Source organism: Lutra lutra, chromosome 11, assembly GCF_902655055.1.
Source record: "Lutra lutra chromosome 11, mLutLut1.2, whole genome shotgun sequence".
Lineage (NCBI taxonomy): Eukaryota > Metazoa > Chordata > Mammalia > Carnivora > Mustelidae > Lutra > Lutra lutra.
In genome coordinates, this window is record NC_062288.1 from 89983829 (window position 1) to 90002226 (window position 18398).

General features: G+C 43.8%; 1 protein-coding gene across 1 annotated transcript in view; it reads left to right on the forward strand.

Moving 5' to 3' along the window:
- Positions 1–18398, forward strand: part of LRGUK (leucine rich repeats and guanylate kinase domain containing) — a 69897-nt gene that overhangs the window by 43624 nt on the left and 7875 nt on the right. Inside the window, 5 exon segments of the mRNA XM_047695764.1 lie at positions 2165–2284; positions 9135–9231; positions 13432–13545; positions 16289–16490; positions 17118–17213. Coding sequence (XP_047551720.1) covers positions 2165–2284; positions 9135–9231; positions 13432–13545; positions 16289–16490; positions 17118–17213 — 629 coding nt within the window.

Consider the following 18398-nt stretch of genomic DNA (forward strand, 5'->3'; position numbering starts at 1 on the left):
GTCTTAATATTAGTCATTCTGGGCTAATACTCTCAGGTATGCTGTGTACTCTTTCAATGCATAGTTTTTTTTTTTTTTAAATTTCAGGACAGTTTTCTTGAATTATGGTCTTTAATATTTGTTCTGTTCCTTTGCTTTGGTTTTCACCTTCAGAAAGAAGATCTCCTTTGCCTATACTCAATATTTGTCACTTTCAGTTTTTTTTCTCTTTAATCATTTAAAAATTGTACTTTCATATAATTTTATTTTTTATTTGTTTTTATTTAAATTCAATTAGCCCACATATAAGACATCATAGTGTTCAATGATTCATAAATTGTGTATGACTTTGAGATAATTTTAGGTTCACATGCAGCTGTAAGAGATAATACAGAGAAATTCTAGATGTTTCTAGATGTTTCTAGGGGTGATACCTTGAGTAACTACAGCAGAATATCAAAACCAGGAACTTGACATTGATACAACCCACCGGCCTTATCAGATTTCACCAGCTTTGCATGTACTCGTGGGTGCATTTAGTTATATGCGGTGTTGCCACACGTCTAGAACGTATGAGCACCACCACAGAAGAGTTTTGTCACAAGGATCCCTGCACTTCCCTTTTAGGGCCACAGCCACCTCCTTCCTCTTCAATTCCCCTACTCCCTGGCAGCCAGTGGTCCAGTCTTCATGTCTATCATGTTGTCATTTCAAGAATTGATACAAACAATCTTATCATGTATAACCTTTTAGGATTGGCTTTTTTTTTTTTTTTAACTTAGCCTTATTCCCTGGAGATACATCCAAGTTGTTGGATATACCAACAATTCATTCCCTTTTTTTTTTTTGCCGAGTTATATTCCTTGTGTGGACGCACCACAATTAGTTTAACTATTCATCTCTCGAAAGGCTTCTGAGCTGATTGTTTGGGGCTATTACAAATCCAGCTATTATGAATATGGATGTACAGATTTTGTTCATGTAGAGTTTCAGCCTGTTTGCTTTCCAGTGGATATCCGTTGGTCCTGCTGGGGTTCTCTTGTCTTCAGGCATGTCACTTGCTGCCCCATTTCATCCCCGCACGTGGATCCCTGCAATGTACAAGGCTCTGTGGGCTTTTGGTTCATGGAAAAACTTTTTCATCTGGTTTTGTTACACATGTTATCCATGGGCTTTTGCTGTTAACTTTTTCCATTTTTTGTGTTTTTCCCCTGTGAATGTTCAGAGAGATTGAAAAATTATACCGCCACCACCTCCATTCTTTATAGAATCTATACCTTAGCGTGTATTCTTAAAATATATCTTATTCTGTATTTCTATAGTTGTGGCACGAGTGGAATTCACACACATCAGCCAGCATGTTTTCACTCCTTAGTCCAGTCTTCCAGGCGCAGAAGCCATGCCTTGATTCCTATTTTAGCTCTTAGCCATTAGCTGTTCCTTTGAGCAAGTTAATTGACCTCTCTGTACTTCAATTTCTTTGTGTATGCAACGAGGATAATCATAGATAATGATAGAAACATCTTCATCCACTTCCTGTAGTAATTAAATGAGGTAATGCCCACCAGACTCCTAGAATAGTGCCTGGGACATATTGATTGCTCAGGTAAATTTTAATTATTACCATTTTCATTGCATATCTGTGTTCTAATTCAGTGGGCATAGATATTAAAACTTACTTCTCAGAGAACAGTCTTCCTTCTTTCATGTTGAAGTTCTTAGGGAAATACTTGATCAACTAAGAACTAACACATTTTACCATATTTTTCCTTTTAAAAATGTGGGTAAAGTAAATTTACATGCATTTGGACTTGACTTATTATCTATGCTTTGAATATTATTTTTGACCTATCATCACGAACTTGCTCAGGAAAGTAGGACCGGCCTCCTATCCAGTGCCTGCTGGTAGCAGGTGCTCAGTCATGGGCTTAGGCCTGACTGAGGTGTAGGCCCTGATTTAGGCCTGACTGGGGTGGAAGCCCTGACGTTGGCCTGACTGGGGTGGAGACCCTGACTTAGGTGTGACTGGGCTGGAGACCCTGATTTAGGCGTGACTGGGGTGTAGGCCCTGACTTAGGCCTGACTGGGCTCGAGACCCTGACTTAGGGGTGACTGGGGTGGAGACCCTGCCTGCTGGCTGTGTATGTGACCAGACCCGGCTGTCTCTGCCTGCCCTGTATTCCAGCACTCTCCCCCGCCTGGACGCCCCATATCCCATGCTGGTGCTGGCTGGTCCTGAAGCCTGTGGGAAACGAGAACTTGCTCACCGCCTCTGCAGACAGTTCAGCACGTACTTCCGGTACGGGTAAGTGTGCTCACTGGCCGGGAAGGACGTAAAATGTCGGCTGTTGCTCCTTGGGGCTGTTCATTTTCAGCAAGCTTGAAAAGGTACAGAGAAGGCTCATTGGTTTCTTTGCCATTTATCACACTGTGAGAGAGACCCTGCATGTTGTCGTCCTTTATTCCCCCAAATGTCCACCTTCATTCACTGACCGCTGACATCACTCTCCAAGGGCTGCAAAATCCATGCGTTTTTAGTGAAGCATGGTGGCGCTTGAGGCCAGGCTCGTGCTGTGGCCACCGGCTGCGACAGCGGGGATGAGGATGGGTGGGGCACCTGGTGCCCAGAGCTCCCTTCCTCGCCTCCCCCGCCCCCCACAACTCCCACCACTTGCACCTCCACTGCCTCATCTCCACATGGGGAGGCCTCTTCTGAGGCCCATTTCGTGAGGAAGAGAAGAGAAATGACGGCAAACGCTTTTCCTTTTGTTTCCCTTGGGCTAGCATTCACTGCACTCCAGTTTTCTGGAGGAGACATTTTGCCCTCATGGTCCAGTTAAAATAGAGGAGAATATCAAACAAATGAGGACCATTTAAAAAAATTCTTCAGCTGGGCCTAAAGACTTTTTTTGGGGGGACTGGGGGCTGAAAGACTTTTTAAAAGTTTCTGGGAGTCAGGTTTAGAGCCGCCACTGTGGTCTTTCGAACTGGTTTCCTCTTAATTTTTAACCTATGGCAAAGCAATTACTTCTAGATTAGTAATGTCTGTCGGTGACCAGAGGAGGGGACTGCAAAGATTTTTCAGACAGCGAGAAGAATCGATGCAAATTATTTTCTAATGCCTCGCCTTCCCTTAAGCTGTACATGTTCAAACAATGTGAATACTCTTCGAAACAGGTCCATTTATTTAGATATCTAAAATTACATCCCTCATTTTAACAACTCCGGGATCCAAATATATAAAATGATTTATTTGCTAATATATTTTAAGTACCCTGAAGTAACAAAAATAAATTAAAACTTAACATTAGAATGAAAAAGTATAGAGTGCCATTATGCCTACTTATATAGGGGTGCTGAACCTGTAGATAAGTAGGTAAGTAGAACACAATGAATGGAAGGTCAAAGTCGGCATGGTTGTGTATCCCAACCATTGTGCCAACATGTAAACCCAGAACCTTTGAGCAGACCAGAATTCCGGAAACCTAGGCTTTCTCTGATTAGAATTCCTTTTAATTACGTTATAAACGTTGAGCACCAGGTCCTTCATATGGTTTGTGATACACGTTTATGGAGGCCCGCAGGATCAGGTGTGTTCTCGGAGGTGTTTATTAACTCATCACCAAGATTGTGAGATAGTCCGCCTCTCTGTTCCCACTTGGATGGCCTTCCTCTTATTCATTTTTATTAAATCCTATTTTTCCCCTATTAGAATGCTTATCCACCATGCTTGTGATTGATTTAACATTTGTCTACTCAACTGTAAGCCCAAGGAGGGTATGGACCAATGTCAGCTTTGCCCACCGTTTGGTTCTCGGTGTTTCAGGAGGTGACCAGGCGCTTAATACCTACACGAGAAATACTTGTTAACCAAGTGCCAGATTGAGTGAACGGGATGAATGAATTAAGGGTATTCTATACCACATTTCGTGGGAAATCACTGTGATAAGAAACAAAGGTGATTTTCTACAACTGCCACTGATGGATATATAGAGAGATGGATGGATTCATTCATTTGTTTACCAATTCTTTCAATAAATATTTATTGAATTCCTCCCATGTGCTAAGCCCTAAAGATACAGTGAGAACAAGACTGATAATGTCCTTGCCTTAATGGAATTTGTAATCTAGTGGGGAACTCAGACCTTTAATTAGTGTCGTGTGGAGGCACAAGGCAGTGAAACAAAACCTTAAAACTAGCTTCGTGCCTACAGTTACTACTGCTATCTTTCTCCTCCTGCTGGAATTAGTGGCCAGTGTGGAAAGACGGGCCTTACTGCCTTGCTGCCAAGTACACACCCACTCACCCACCTCCCTCGCAGGCTCCGAAGCGTTGTCCCACCATTCACTGGCATCCCCATGGATGCAGAGTTCAGAACTTGCTCAGTGGCACATCATTTTAAAAATTCCATCAAGGTATGGATCAAAGATCGTATCGTTGGATTAAAAAAAAAAAGATTTTAGACAGCTAGTAATTTCATCTGTGGAGAAGGTAAGAAAGTACTACTTTATATGCAGCAAGTTTCTGATTAAAACAAATGATGAAACCAAAGCACACCTTCAGAGGCAAGTCATTGCTCTTGTTTAGATTTTTAAATTCCTTATCCAACATAATTTTTGTTGACTTTTAATGAAATGGGGGAAAAAGGCATAAAAACAGTTTCATCTTGAAATATACAAGTATTTACAAAGGGACTTTCTCTGCCCTTTCCTTGAATCTTTTCTTTCCCATCTATTTCATTTTCTCGTGGTATTCTGTCTTCCTTTTTAAATTACACTGCCCCATGATTGAGACATTCAATGAAATTCTCTAAATGCACTAAGTTGTGTATCCAGATGTATCAATATTAAAATCATAACATGGTGGTCTAACAAGCATTGGAATGGCTGAGAGATTTTGTCCTCGTGTTAGGTTTTGATTTTTCTATTTGTTCTTGGTTTTAGAAGTAGGTTGGTGGTTCTTTCCTTACCTGTATTAGTTCTACGAGGGGATAGGAATTTACTGCCTTCAAAATCTATTTCCAACCTTAATATTACCACACAAATCAGTGGCTCCCTGGCAGAGTGATGGATAATGAGAGAAACATAAAACAATGCCAGTATACCTGTCCACCTTCCCCATTTAAGGCCTGGAAAGTGATCTGAATAGTCATGAAAGAAAAACTTTAGTCTTCTTTCTGAGATCTCCATTTTACCCCGGTCTCTATCTTTATGACCTTTTTCTTGATGTCGACTACTAAACGTCTTTACTTTTAGTATGCTAGCGCAGTCACGGAAAAGACCACAGCTCTTTAGCTAAATGAGATGTATGAGCTGCAGCTACCTTAATGCAGGCTAACCTAATGCCTGCTTATCCAGATGTGACAAACCAGTAGAACGGCTCATTTATTCATCTAATCAGTGTTTATTGGGCACCAGCCGTGTGCCGGCAGGGACCTGCCGAGCAAACAGACGTGGGCCCTGTCCTGGGAGCTTAGCATCTAGTCTGGGACTCAGGCAGGTCAGTGCTGGCTCACAGGATATTTGGATGGGTGCTGCGATGATCTCCAGGATAGAAGATGTGGAAGACACGTGGGCTGTGGAACTCCAGCGGGAGCACCTTCGGAGTGGGCAGGCATGTTTGATGAACTGCACGTACAGCCTGGAGTACCGGAAGTGTGCAGGGAGACGGCAGAAGATAAGACCAGAGACGCAGACAGGAGTCTCAGCAGAAAGGATTTGTAAGAGGGGAGTGCCTTGAGGACTGTTGCATTCTAGAAAGTGCGCCCTGTGGGCGGCTCGGAAGAGGCTGGGAAGGGGAGACTGGAGACCTGGGGACCAGCTGGGGTACAGTCACAGCTCACCATGGTGTGAGTTAGAAAGTGGGCGTGTCGTTACTGGAGAGTGGGCGGGGTGGTGGCTTCCTGGAATAGGATGCTGAGATGTGGGTGGCGCTAGCATCTTAGATGCTGATGATCTCTTTATGCCCAGCAGTGAATTGTCATATATTTGCATTGAGGGTTAGGACTAATTTAATTCTTCTACCAAATGCCCTAGGAAGACCTGGGCTTTTGTGGGTAGCCTATGAAAGAGTTCCTTTACTAACAAGATGGTGTGCTATCGTGGGCTTGAATTTCTTTCTTTTTTATTATCTTTTTTTCCCCTTGTGATTGAATTTTTTTTTTTAAAGATTTTATTTATTTATTTGACAGAGAGATCACAAGTAGGCAGAGAGGCAATCAGAGAGAGAGGAGGAAGCAGGCTCCCTGCCAAGCAGAGAGCCCGATGCGGGCCTCGATCCCAGAACCCTGGGACCATGACCTGAGCCGAAGGCAGAGGCTTTAACCCACTGAGCCACCCAGGCGCCCTTTTTTTTTTTTACTATGTTCCGTCAGCCAACATATAGTACCTCATGAGTTTTTGGTGTGGTGTTCAACCATTCATTAGTTGTGCATAACACCCAGTGCTCATCACAACGAGGGCTTGAATTTAGATGTGCTCACAGCCAAACCTCTGCCTAAATATTTCCAGTGGCAAGAAGTTTGTTATTTCCTGAGGCAATCTGGTCCAGAACTGAGATTCTAAAACTGCATGCTTCTGAATCAAACTGAAAACATTTCTACTCCTCATCCAAGTGGCTAGTTCTTCTCCAGCATCTTCTCATCCTATTACATTTCCCTGGATATTGGGCCATTCCATTGACCTTGTGGATTCCTTCCCCTCCCAATCGTCGTCTCTTCCCCATGGACTTGATTTGCTAAGATCCTCCAGGACAGCTGGCCCATGAAGAGGTCTTTTGAATGTCCAAACTCACTCTCAGACTCTCCGGCCCAGTGTTGTAGTCTGGCGTTCATCTCTAACTCAAGTTCTTCTTTGGTGTGGCTCCCATTGCAAACCATGACTTAACTAGTCAATTAATTAGTAAATAATAAACTCATGGAAATCTAAATTACAAATGGAATTGTATTGAGACTGGGGAGAAAAAGGACACTGAAGGTGATGGCCCAGGCAGATTTCTGTCTAAAATTAGGCACCATTTTTTTCTAAGTTTAGTGAAACACTGCTCTCACTATGCAGCATTTCTTTTTTAAGATGTTCACATTTGGGCAGCCTACTCCACAGCGAACATTTCTGCATGTGAAAATTGGATGACAGGATTCAAAAACCCACAAGTCATCTTAGGTCAATCGTAATAGAAGGTTCTACAGTGGATACAGGCTCTGTCATCCGCATTCTCCTCCTCTCTGAAGTCTTCTCTTTATTTACCTGCCTAGAAGCTTCATATTACTACTTGGCTTTGTCTTCCTTTTAGAAATTCTGAAAAAAATTCCTGCCGCTCAGTTCCTTTGTTGGAAAATGCAAATCCAATACCACGCGTAAGGCTATGTGAAGGGTGTCCAGTGTAGGGTGCCCAGTCACTGAGTTCTCTTTTCGGCCTGTCAAGGACACTGCTAGACAGAGGTCCCAGGGCCCTGCCAAGGTGTATGAAGGAATGCCAGAGTAGTCACACCACAAAACAAATACCATGGTGTTTGACAGTGTCTTCTTGGAATATACTCTCCTTCCTGGGTCTGTAATTTAAGTAGAATGTTAAGACTTTAACATTCCTAGTCTAGTTAATTCTTGATGATAACGGAAGGGGAACAGTGGTATAAATGATAAAAATTGGGCTCTGTAACAGAGAAGCTTTTGAGGTTACGACGCTGCGTCACCGATAGTAAGAGGAATTGACGCGGGGTCATCCTGGCACTGCTGCTTTGTCACCTAACTGCTGTGCCTCAATTTCATCATCTGTGAAATGGGAACAGCAACACTCACCTCGTGGCTTCTTGTGAGGAAGACCTGAAATGCCATGTCAGATGTCCAGCTAGTCTCATCTGCTCCTTGAAAACCACAGGATAATACAAAAGATCAGTTTGCACTGCGGTCCCAGAGCTCAACTCTAGGAAATGAGGTATGAAATTGAGAGTCATGGGCTAGTTGGGACCCCATTGTCTATTTCTGGGACTGGCGCTGGTCTGCTCTGTGGCCTTAGACTAGTTGTCTTTATTGCCCTCCACCAAATGGAGTTGGTCATGCCTCTTATCCACCTTGCAGGTGTCATTTACTCACTCATGTTTTTAAAGATTTTATTTATTTGTTTGTTTATTTGTCAGAGGGAGAGAGAGAGCGAGCACAGGCAGGCAGAGTAGCAGGCAGAGGCAGAGAGAGAAGCAGGCTCCTCGTTGAGCAGGGAGCCCAATGCAGGACTCGATCCCAGGATCCTGGGATCATGACCTGAGCGGAAGGCAGCGGCTTAACCGGCTGAACCACCCAGGCGTCCCTTTACCGGTTCATGTTACAGGTAACTAGTGACTGCTTGCGCTGCGGCGGGTGGTAGGGAATGCAGTAGCAAGTAAGATGAACAAGATAAAGTCCTTTCCTCCTGAGTTGTACGTCGGGCTGGGGAAGACAGGGAAAAACCAGATATATGGACAAGGGAAGACCGTCCAGGTGACAGGGAGTAAGTGGGAGGGTGTGGAGACGGGGAGGGGATGCCACCGCCGCAATGATCAGCAAGGGTCTCTCTGGTTGAACTGAGAGCTCCACCCAGGGCTTCCCTTGGGAGGCTTATATCTGGTGCTGATAGCACAGGCGGAGCTGAGGAGGGGGGGTCCTGAGCAAGGAACTGGGTGGAGACGGGTGGCAGGCACTGAGGCTATGAGCCCGTGGAGAGCAACATAATCAGCCAGAGGGGGTCAAGAAAGGCTTTTGGGTTGGGGATGGGGGGCAGGAGGGGAGCGGGGCACTTAACTTGAGTCCTGGAAGACAGGTGGGCTAGCCAGGTGAGGGATGAGGAGGGGCCCGGGGAAATGCCCACAGAGCAGAGAGGACACGAAGACTCTTGGGTGGAAATATACAAGTAATGAGCAGAAGTAGTCATTTGTGAGGAGGTGACGGACACCAGCGCATCCGGACTCGGTGTGGACGATTCCGAGCTTGTATGAGCCCTGGAGGAGTGGAGCAGCTGAATGTGGTCTAGCACTTCGAAACCACAGTGTGTCCAGCACTACGTTACCTCACAATTCATGATTCGTGGATCAATTTCAACTTTTTAAAACCTACTTTTACTCAAACCTTTTCTATTTTCAATCTCAAGCTGCTGGAAGCCGACCAGTTATCCACTGTGCTTTCAGGGCCTGCCACACCACCAGACCGCCTTACTTTGGAGAAGGGGATCGAGTGGATTACCATTTTATCTCTCAGGAAGTTTTTGATGAAATGCTAAACATGGTAAGAACGTTCTCCCCTGTATTACACAAGAGACACTCCTCCTCTGGTAGCAATATTAGGAACTAGTGATAACAAAGAGAAAAATCTTGTGTTTGTTATGAGAGAAGTGTTCTTTTTGGGTTGTTTTTTCTTAAACCACGTGTACATCCTTGTTGATATGCAGCTTTATTTTAGGATCTTGGAGAGAATATTGTAAATTTTCAGTGAAGCTCAATGAGTAGACGTTTTAAGAAAATGGAAATAAAACCTCTATGTAAAGTGCTTGTGATTTGTGCTTATTACGTGCTGCTGTTATTTATTATTATTTTTTAAAGATTTTATTTATTCATATGACAGAGATCACAAATAGGCAGAGGCAGGCAGAGAGAGAGGGGAAAGCAGGCTCCCCTCTGAGCAGAGAGCCCGATCCCAGGACGTGGAGACCATGACCTGAGCCGAAGGCAGAGACTTAACCCACTGAGCCACCCAGACGCCCCATGTGCCGCTGTTATTAATCAGACTTTACCCAACATAGGCAGTTCTCACAGACCAGTCTGATGTGTGATATGAATTGAGCCTCTCTTGCTGTTGGAGTGTTCTGTCCAGAGACCCCTCCTATTTGCTGTCACTGGTGCTTTCTTCTTTTTTTTTTTTACTTAAGATTTTATTTATTTATGAGAGAGAGCAGAGGGAAAGGGCAAGCAGACTTCACACTGAGTACAGAGCCTGATGTGGGGCTCGATCTCAGGACCCTAAGTTTATGACCTGAGCTGAAACCAGGAATTGAACACTCAACCAACTGAGCCACCCAGGCACCCCATCACTGGTGCTTTCTAACTGTTGTGGCCCTAAGCATCATTTCATCACGCAGTGTCTCATTCATTTGGCTTGTCCTGGACACATATGTAGCCTTAAGCTTCCATGTTATGCATCAGTGCGCATAACTGTAGTAGAGTTTAGCATGGGATCTGCAGTTTCTATGAGTTTGATTTTGAATGCCCAGCTTTATACATTGTGCATGTTTTCTCTTGCATTCACAGAGAAACCCAAATGAGAAAGTCCTATAATCTCTAGGCCGTTTCCCCTCTAACCTTGTCAAAAGAACATTTTTGAGATTCTTTATAATCTTCTCTCCTAGGGCTGTATTCTGGTAGTTGATCTGAATGTATCAAGAGTATTTTGGGATTTTTATATTTCTAAAAGCCTTAATAGAGATAAAAAGCATTATCTTGATATTAGTAAGAAGGATTCCTTTAGGACTCTTAGGGTTGAAAAACAGCTAGTTCCCGAAATTCCTGTTAATTTCTCTTGTTATAGTCTGAAGCAATTTTTTTCTTGGTTCAGTTCATCTGTTCTCAGTACCCCATATGCTCCCCTGATGTTCCATACCTTACTGGATCAGTAGTAACTAAGTCTGGTTTAATTCCTAGTCTAAGAAGTCTCCGTACTTACACTCCATATTTGGTTTCACAGTTTGACTCCCTCTACAAAATCCTTGTCTGTGTGAGTAGTGCTCGTTTTTACTGCTTCTGCTAACGTGTATTACCTCAGTATAATGTCATTTTCTTCAATTGGAATTTTGCTTCTGAGCTCCTTTTCCTAAAGCGAGCTCAAGACTGTTTCACGAAGTGGCAAACCGTGAGAGGTTGTAACTCATGACACATTATCAGCTTCGCCAGTCACACCGACACACTCAGCCTCCTGTATACACACCCCCGCTCCCTGGAACCCCCACCCAGCCAGCCTGCTGCCCTGCCTTGGCAGACTACCCTGGCATACCCAGGCCCCGGATGCCTCCTGTGGAGGCACCCTCTCCTCCATTCCCTCATCACCTACATGTGGATTGTCACCTCACTGCATCCCTACAGACACACAATCCTTTTTTTAAAAAATTTTTAAAAAAGATTTTGTTTATTTATTTGAGAGAGAGAGAGAGAACATGAGAGGGGAGAAGGTCAGAGGGTGAAACAGACTCCCCGTGGAGCTGGAGCCTGATGTGGGACTTGATCCTGGGACTCCAGGATCATGACCTGAGCTGAAGGCAGTCACTTAACCAACTGAGCCACCCAGGTGCCCCAGACACACAGCCCATTTTTAAGGACATACGTGCAGTCACTTCCCTGAAGATATTCTTCCTCTCTTGTGGAAGTAAGATCACAGACCTGGAGGCTTTTGAAATAGGATTATTGCTGTTTACTAAGAAATCCTCCAGCAGGAAGATGTGAAAGGACTATCACCAGCCAGGAGCTGGAGGACACTTATTCTAAATCTTTTAAAAAGAAGTATAACAAAGCCTGTCTTATATACTAAAGTACAATGCCAGATTCCTCCCAACTCTTCATTCTTCCAGAAAATATTTTTGGGCTCCACAGAGGGTGGCCCTTGTACACACAAGCAAACAAATGCACAGTATTTATCTGAAACGTGATTCAAACGTACATTTTGAGGGGCACCTGGGTGGCTCAGTTGGTTAAATGTCCAACTCTTGATTTTAGCTTAGGACACGATCTCTGGGGTGTGAGATTGAGGCCCATGTCAGGCTCCACATTGGACATGGAGCCTGCTTAAGGTTCCCTCTCTCCCTCTACCCCTACCTTCAAAAAAAATAAAAACAAAAAAACCCGCATTTTGAAAACAGGGTGAGTCACAGTAAGCAAGATAGGATGGAAGATTCAGATAGGGATCTTATCTATCTATATAGATGCAATATATATATGTATTATATATGTACATATGATATATGTACATATATAAGATGTCATACTATTTGCTTCAAAGAACAAAGAAGGCGGGGTGCCTGGGTGGCTCAGTGGGTTAAAGCCTCTGCCTTCGGCTCAGATCATGATCCCAGAGTCCTGGGATCGAGCTCCGAGTCGGGCTCTCTGCTCAGCAGGGAGCCTGCTTCCCTTCCTCTCTCTCTCTGCCTGCCTCTCTGCCTACTTGTGATCTTGTCTGTCAAATAAATAAACAAAATCTTAAAAAAAAAAAAACAAAGAAGGCATGACATTGAAGACATAAAATTTTAGGATATTTGTCACTGAGTTTTTAACTTTTAAAATGCATGATATAAACTCCTTTGGATTATGAAGTGTGTGGATTGTCCTCATCACTCCTAGCAGACACATTCACTAGAGACCCACTGCACCACAACAGGTATTCTGTGTCTCATGGACTTCCAACACCCATGCCACGCCCCCCACCCCACCTCCCACTGACAGATGGCCTGTCCCCCATCCCCAAATCTCCAGAACATGTCGGGCCAGGAGGCAGAGGTAGCATAAAGGATTCCTAACGGCTCCTGTTCTTAATGATGCTGCCATCCGATGGGATTCAATTCAATTGACAGGATTCAGCCTTGCAAGCTTTCATTTCTTTCAAAATCCCGTGTGTGGGGAGCCACAGTTGCCAAGATCATCCATATTTTTATTCCTTCTTTTGTCATCAGCTTTCCAGTTTAGATGAGACCTAGTAGCTTAATAAATATAACAGCGTCAAAGGAATGGTCAATTTCGAGAGGCATGTTTTAACTTGGACTGTTTTGCAAGGGAGTACAGCTTTGGGAAGAACCGGGCTTCCAGGAATTAGATGGAAGGCAGTATTTAAACCTCAGATGACTCTAGGGCACACGGCAATTCTGTTGAAAAACATTTGGGGCAGTGTCAATAAAAAGCTATGTTTTATAAGGAAAAACTGAATTGGGTCTGTTTTTCATGGCTTATCTCAGGATGTGAAGGTTTTTAGATGTCCTTGTAATTCATGGCCTTCAGGCTTATCTGGGAATACAAGGCTTTCGAGAATGGGAGCTTTTTCTGGGGTACCTGGTCTACCAGCGTAGCCAACATGGCTGAGGCTAAGAGCGGGCCATCGGTTTTGCTTTCTCAGTAATGACAGTTTATGGTACACGTTTGGCAAGGAAGCAGGTAAATGAGCAAAATGCTCTGTCCTACCAGCAGCTTCACTCTCCTCAGTGCCTTCACTGTCCTCACGTGTTTCGTCAGCAGATTACAGGATCTCTAAAAACTCATTTTTTTTTTCCAGCTGAGAATTCTGAATAAATTTTTCTACCACATTTTGATATTAAGTTTCATAAACCCATCGTCAGCCTTCTATTTGTAAGTTTTATGGAAACATAGAAAAGTAAGACATCAAATCGTTTTATTTATATTCAGTTTCATTATGGCAACTGTTATATGAAAAACCTCTGTGCTTCTCAAATTTCAGGGGAAATTCATTCTTACCTTTAATTATGGTAGTCACAGTTACGGATTAAATAGGGATACCATAGAAGGTATTGCGAGAGACGGTTTGGCAAGCTGTATTCACATGGAAATAGAAGTAAGTGTCTTTTCATTCAGTCAGTTTATTTTAAATGCATGTGTATGTTTATGTGAGTCTATCTATCTATCTATCTATATATATTTGTGGTTGAGGAGGTGGGGGTAGCACCTAGCACCCTGTTAGGCACAGGGGGTGGCCAGACATGCACAATTAAATAACCGGAGTTATGACAGAAGACATGGATTACACATATACTAGGAATAGAAGTGCTACTCACGATTCACTTTTTAAAAAAAAATATTTTATTTCTTTAAAAGGTAGAGAGAGACAATGAAAGAGAGAGAACATGAGAGGAGAGAGGTCAGCAGGAGAAGCAGACTTCCTGCTGAGCAGGGAGCCCAATGTGGGACTCGATCCCGGGACTCCAGTATCATGACCTGAGCCTAAGGCAGTCGCTTAACCAACTGAGCCACCCCACGATTCACTTTCTCTGTTAATTTCCTCACTACATTCCTCATTTAGGGCATGTGGTCTCTGACTATATGAAGTGATATCCAGGTAAATGTCCTCCTCACAGGCTGTGGAGCTGGTACACTGTCTTCTCGGGACCTGCCTGGCCGCTCTGTGCAGCCGCCCTTGTTCTCTCATTCTTCATGGGAGAGGCATGGGCTGTGCTGTCAGATTCCTGCTGCTCGCAGGTTGCAGTCCATTCCAGCTTGGAGCAATTCAGACTTGCAGATTTCAGGAGATTTCCCTCTCTGCCCCGATATCCCATCTTCCCCAGTGATCTTCTGAAATTAGAATATGCAGAATATTACATATTCTAATATGCAATTAGAATATGGATCCAGTCCAGATCCAGAGTAAAACCATGACTATCCTATCTAATTGTTTTTTTTTAAGATTTTTTATTTATTTATTTGACAGACGGATCACAAGTAGGCAGGGAGGCAGGCAGAGAGAGAGAGGAGGAAGCAGGCTCCCTGCTGAGCAGAGAGCTCCACGCAGGGCTCAATCCCAGGACCCTGGGATCATGACCTGAGCCAAAGGCAGAGGCTTTAACCCACTGAGCCACCCAAGCACCCCCTATTTAATTGTTTTAAAAATTTATGGCTTTATTAAGTATGTGAAATCTTTAAAGATACTTGATCGTCTTTGGAAGGTAACTTCACTGAGCGGTGTAACAGTTTTGTAGTCAGAAAAAAAAGTTAGGAAAATGATTCTGTTAGATCAAACTTACAGAAAACAAAATATGGGCTGGTCAGATATTCCGTTTCTATCGACTCTGAAACTTCTTTTAAAACTTGTTTTCTTTGTAATTGTCAGAACAGGAGACTGTGATTCCTTTTTGGCTCCTCGGATTGGTGTGGTGCCTCACTGCAGTGAAACTGGGCCTGTTTCGTCCAGCTCTTTAATTTTTCTATTCAAAATCCCACAATTCTCGTCTTTCTGCAATTGACTGCATTTTTTGCATCTCTAAGGAGGTTTTCTGTGCTAATCACCAAAAATATCTTCCTTGGACAAGGCAGAAACTCTCCAGCTTCCTGTGCTTACCTTCTTCTGGCTCACTGATTCTCTGAGTGCTGGCTCCCTCCTCCTTTTTCCTCCCTGAGAACTTTCTCCTACTCATTTCCAAGAGGTTGACTCCGTGAACCAGGCCTGGTGTCCCTGGTTGTACTGTCATTGGCAGTTTTAGAAATTCTTTTGTAAAAGATCCCATATTTCATCCCCCCCATGTTTAAAACAAAGATTTTGAACATTGAGCTAAACTGCTGATGATGGGATCGAGGTGGAAGGGGCTTTAGAGTTCATTTGGAAGGACTCTTGCATTTCCGCTATGAGGAAATTGGTGCCCAGGGAGCAATTGTGGGATTGGCTCGTGGTCTGCAATAGCTGGGGAGCTGCGGTCTGTCACCACCCAGCCCTCCTGATCCACAGACCACCATCCAGCCCCGCTTCTGGGTGTGAGCTCCTGGCAGCTTGGTTGTCCCTTCTCTGTGTAGAAGCTGTGAGATGTAGCAGGAACCAGCCAACCAGGTTGGTTTAGGAATAGGGCCAGTCCCAAGGAGATGACAATGGGGTAACAGAGGAGCCTTTCTTCTCTGGTAAGATCTTCATGTCCTGCAGCTACAGAGGATGCTCTTTGAAATGTAGACTTGAAATTACTTCTCAGTGGGGCACCTGGCTGATTAAGTAGGGTATGTGACTCTTGATCTCTGGGTTATAAGTTCAAGCCCCACAATGGGTACAGAGATTCCTTAAAAATAAAATCCGAAAAAAGAAAAAGAGAAATTACTTTTCAGTATTAAAGACACAACACTACTGTGAATGTACCTATTTGTATCTAGCAATTTCCTTTATTTATTTATTTTTTTTTTTAAAGAGGATGTGAGTGGGGACAGAGGGAGAGAGAATCTCAAGCAGGCCTGATGCCCAGTGTGCAACCCAACAATGGGCTCAATCTCATGATCCTGAGATCATGACCTGAGCCGAAATCAAGAGTTGGACACCTAACCGACTGAGCCACCCAGGGGCCCCTAGCAATTTTCTTTTTTAACCATCATGTTTATTAGAGTAATTAATTAGAGGATGACCAGGTAGTTCTTTTATTTCCAATAACAATATTTAATGGACAAAGGGAAGTAATCCAACTTTGAGATATTTATAGGAAAATAATAGCTAATTATCCAAATCTTGTAATACAAGACTATTTATTACACCTATGTTGTCAGATGTCTCCAACATAATTCCTAAATTGTGTGTCTGTTTCTAATTTATCACATTTTCTTTGAACAAATAGGGTGTAAGAAGTTTGAAATTTTCCTATTTTGAGCCTCGATATATCCTGGTGGTGCCCATGGACAAGGAAAAATATGAGGGATATTTGCGGAGAAAAGGATTATTCAGTCGTGTAGAGATTGAATTTGCTGTGTCCAGAGTGGACCTTTATATTAAAACCAATCAGAAATTTCCAGGATATTTTGATGCGATCATCAATGCAGGTCGGTAACTTGCAGTGAAGTTTTATTTTTGAAGTGTATTGTCACTGGGGGAAAATCTGCTGTAACCTGCATCTTAACTGTTGGCTGACGAAGTTTCTTGTGGTTGTGGAACTGGGTGTCTGCTTCTTTTGTTAGCTCTCTGCCAGGGGTTGCCCTACGTCCTAGAGGCTGCTCCCAGGTCGTGTGTGGGTGGCCCTTCTGTCTTCAAGCTGGTGACAGCACATCACATTCTCCTCATGCTTCAAGTCTCTGCTTTCCTCTTCTACCAGAAAACACTCTTTCTTTATGGGGCTCATGTGATCCTGTGTAGGCCCACCTGGAGAGTCTCCCTTCTGACCAGCCCAAACTCAACTGATGAGTAACCTTCGTTACGTTTGCAAAACTCCCTTTTGCCATTTAACATGACATAATCACAGGAGTAACCCCCTCTCACGTTCACAGGTTCTGCCCACGCTGAAGGAAGGCAGTTATCTGAGGGTGAAGTGTCTCAAGGGTCTCAGAATTCTGCCTACCACGAGAGTCGTAACTTAGATGTAGCTTAGAAAATCATTACCACCATCAGTTGCAAATTGGCTGTATTTTGTTATGATTCTGTTGCCTTAAAGTTCCTTCTCTCATTTCCTGTAGATGATCTGGAAGTTGCCTACCAAAAGCTGAGTCACCTCATCAGAGAATACCTTGGATTGTCTGAGGAAACATCCAAGAATTTGGCTCCGACTGCAGGTACTACGCTCTCCCTTTTTGTGCCAGGGAAACCAGTCTGAATTGCGATGAGGGTACTCGTCAGCCAGGCTCAAGCTGGTTCTAACGCTTTAATCCTCTCCTTCCTCCCATGTGATTGTCTTCACAAGTGAGCTACGTGAATCAGCCCCCTGGACCTGTCCCTCTCCTTGTCTGGGTGGCCATAGTGGCACTCACAGGGCTGTCCTTCAGGGGCATGCTGGCCGGTGCCTCCTTGGTGGTTTATGGTAAATAAGGGCCAGCCTCCTGGTTCAGAACTCAGCCTTCCAGAAGTTTGGCTCCCTGAGGGAGCTGAGGTGGCATTCTGCTCGGCAAGTTTGTGTTTAGTGTTGTTTCCAGCCAATAGATTTCTTTCTCCTCTTTGCATTGCCACAGTCCTCCAAGTGTCTGGTACTAGAGAGGATAGCGGAAGAGCACGGTCAGAGGGTGTGAGCCTGGTTGTGGTCCTCCCGCTCCCTTGGGCAAGCTGCTTTGCTGTTCAGAACTTCACTTGACTATCGTGCTAGATGGAGTTGATGCTCTCCATTGAGGGAGAGTTAGTGCCTAATGGAACATGTGCAGCAAACAGCATGGGCTGTAGAGCAGTGTCTCTCCTCGAATCCAGGAATTCTAAAGCCTTAACTTAGAATTTTGGCACATGAATATTTTGAGATGTATTTAGAAGGTTCTCCCCAATCCACCTCATCCCCACTCAGATGGCTGACTATGAAAAAAACAACAGAAAATTAGCATTGGCAAGGATGTTGAGAGATTGGGAAGGTAAAATGGTATAGCTTCGATGGAAAACAGTGTAGTCGTTCCTCAAAAATTAGAAATAGAATCACCACATGATAGAGCAATTCCACCTCAGGATATCTACCCAGAAGAACTGAAAGCAGGGACTCGCACAGGTACTTGTACCCCAGTGAACTGCTGCATTATTCACAGCAGCTGAGAGGAGGAAGCAACCCAACTGTTCGTCAACAGGCGAATGAATCAACTAAATGTGGTTGATAAATACCGTGGAATGTTATTCAGCCCTAAAAAGGAAGGGGCTTCTGTCTGACACACACCACAAGGAGGATGTGTTCTGCTAAGTGAAGTAAGCCAGTCACAGAAACACAAATACAGTCTGATGCCCCTTTTATGAGGTACCTAGACTCGTCGAACCCATAAGGACAGAAAAAT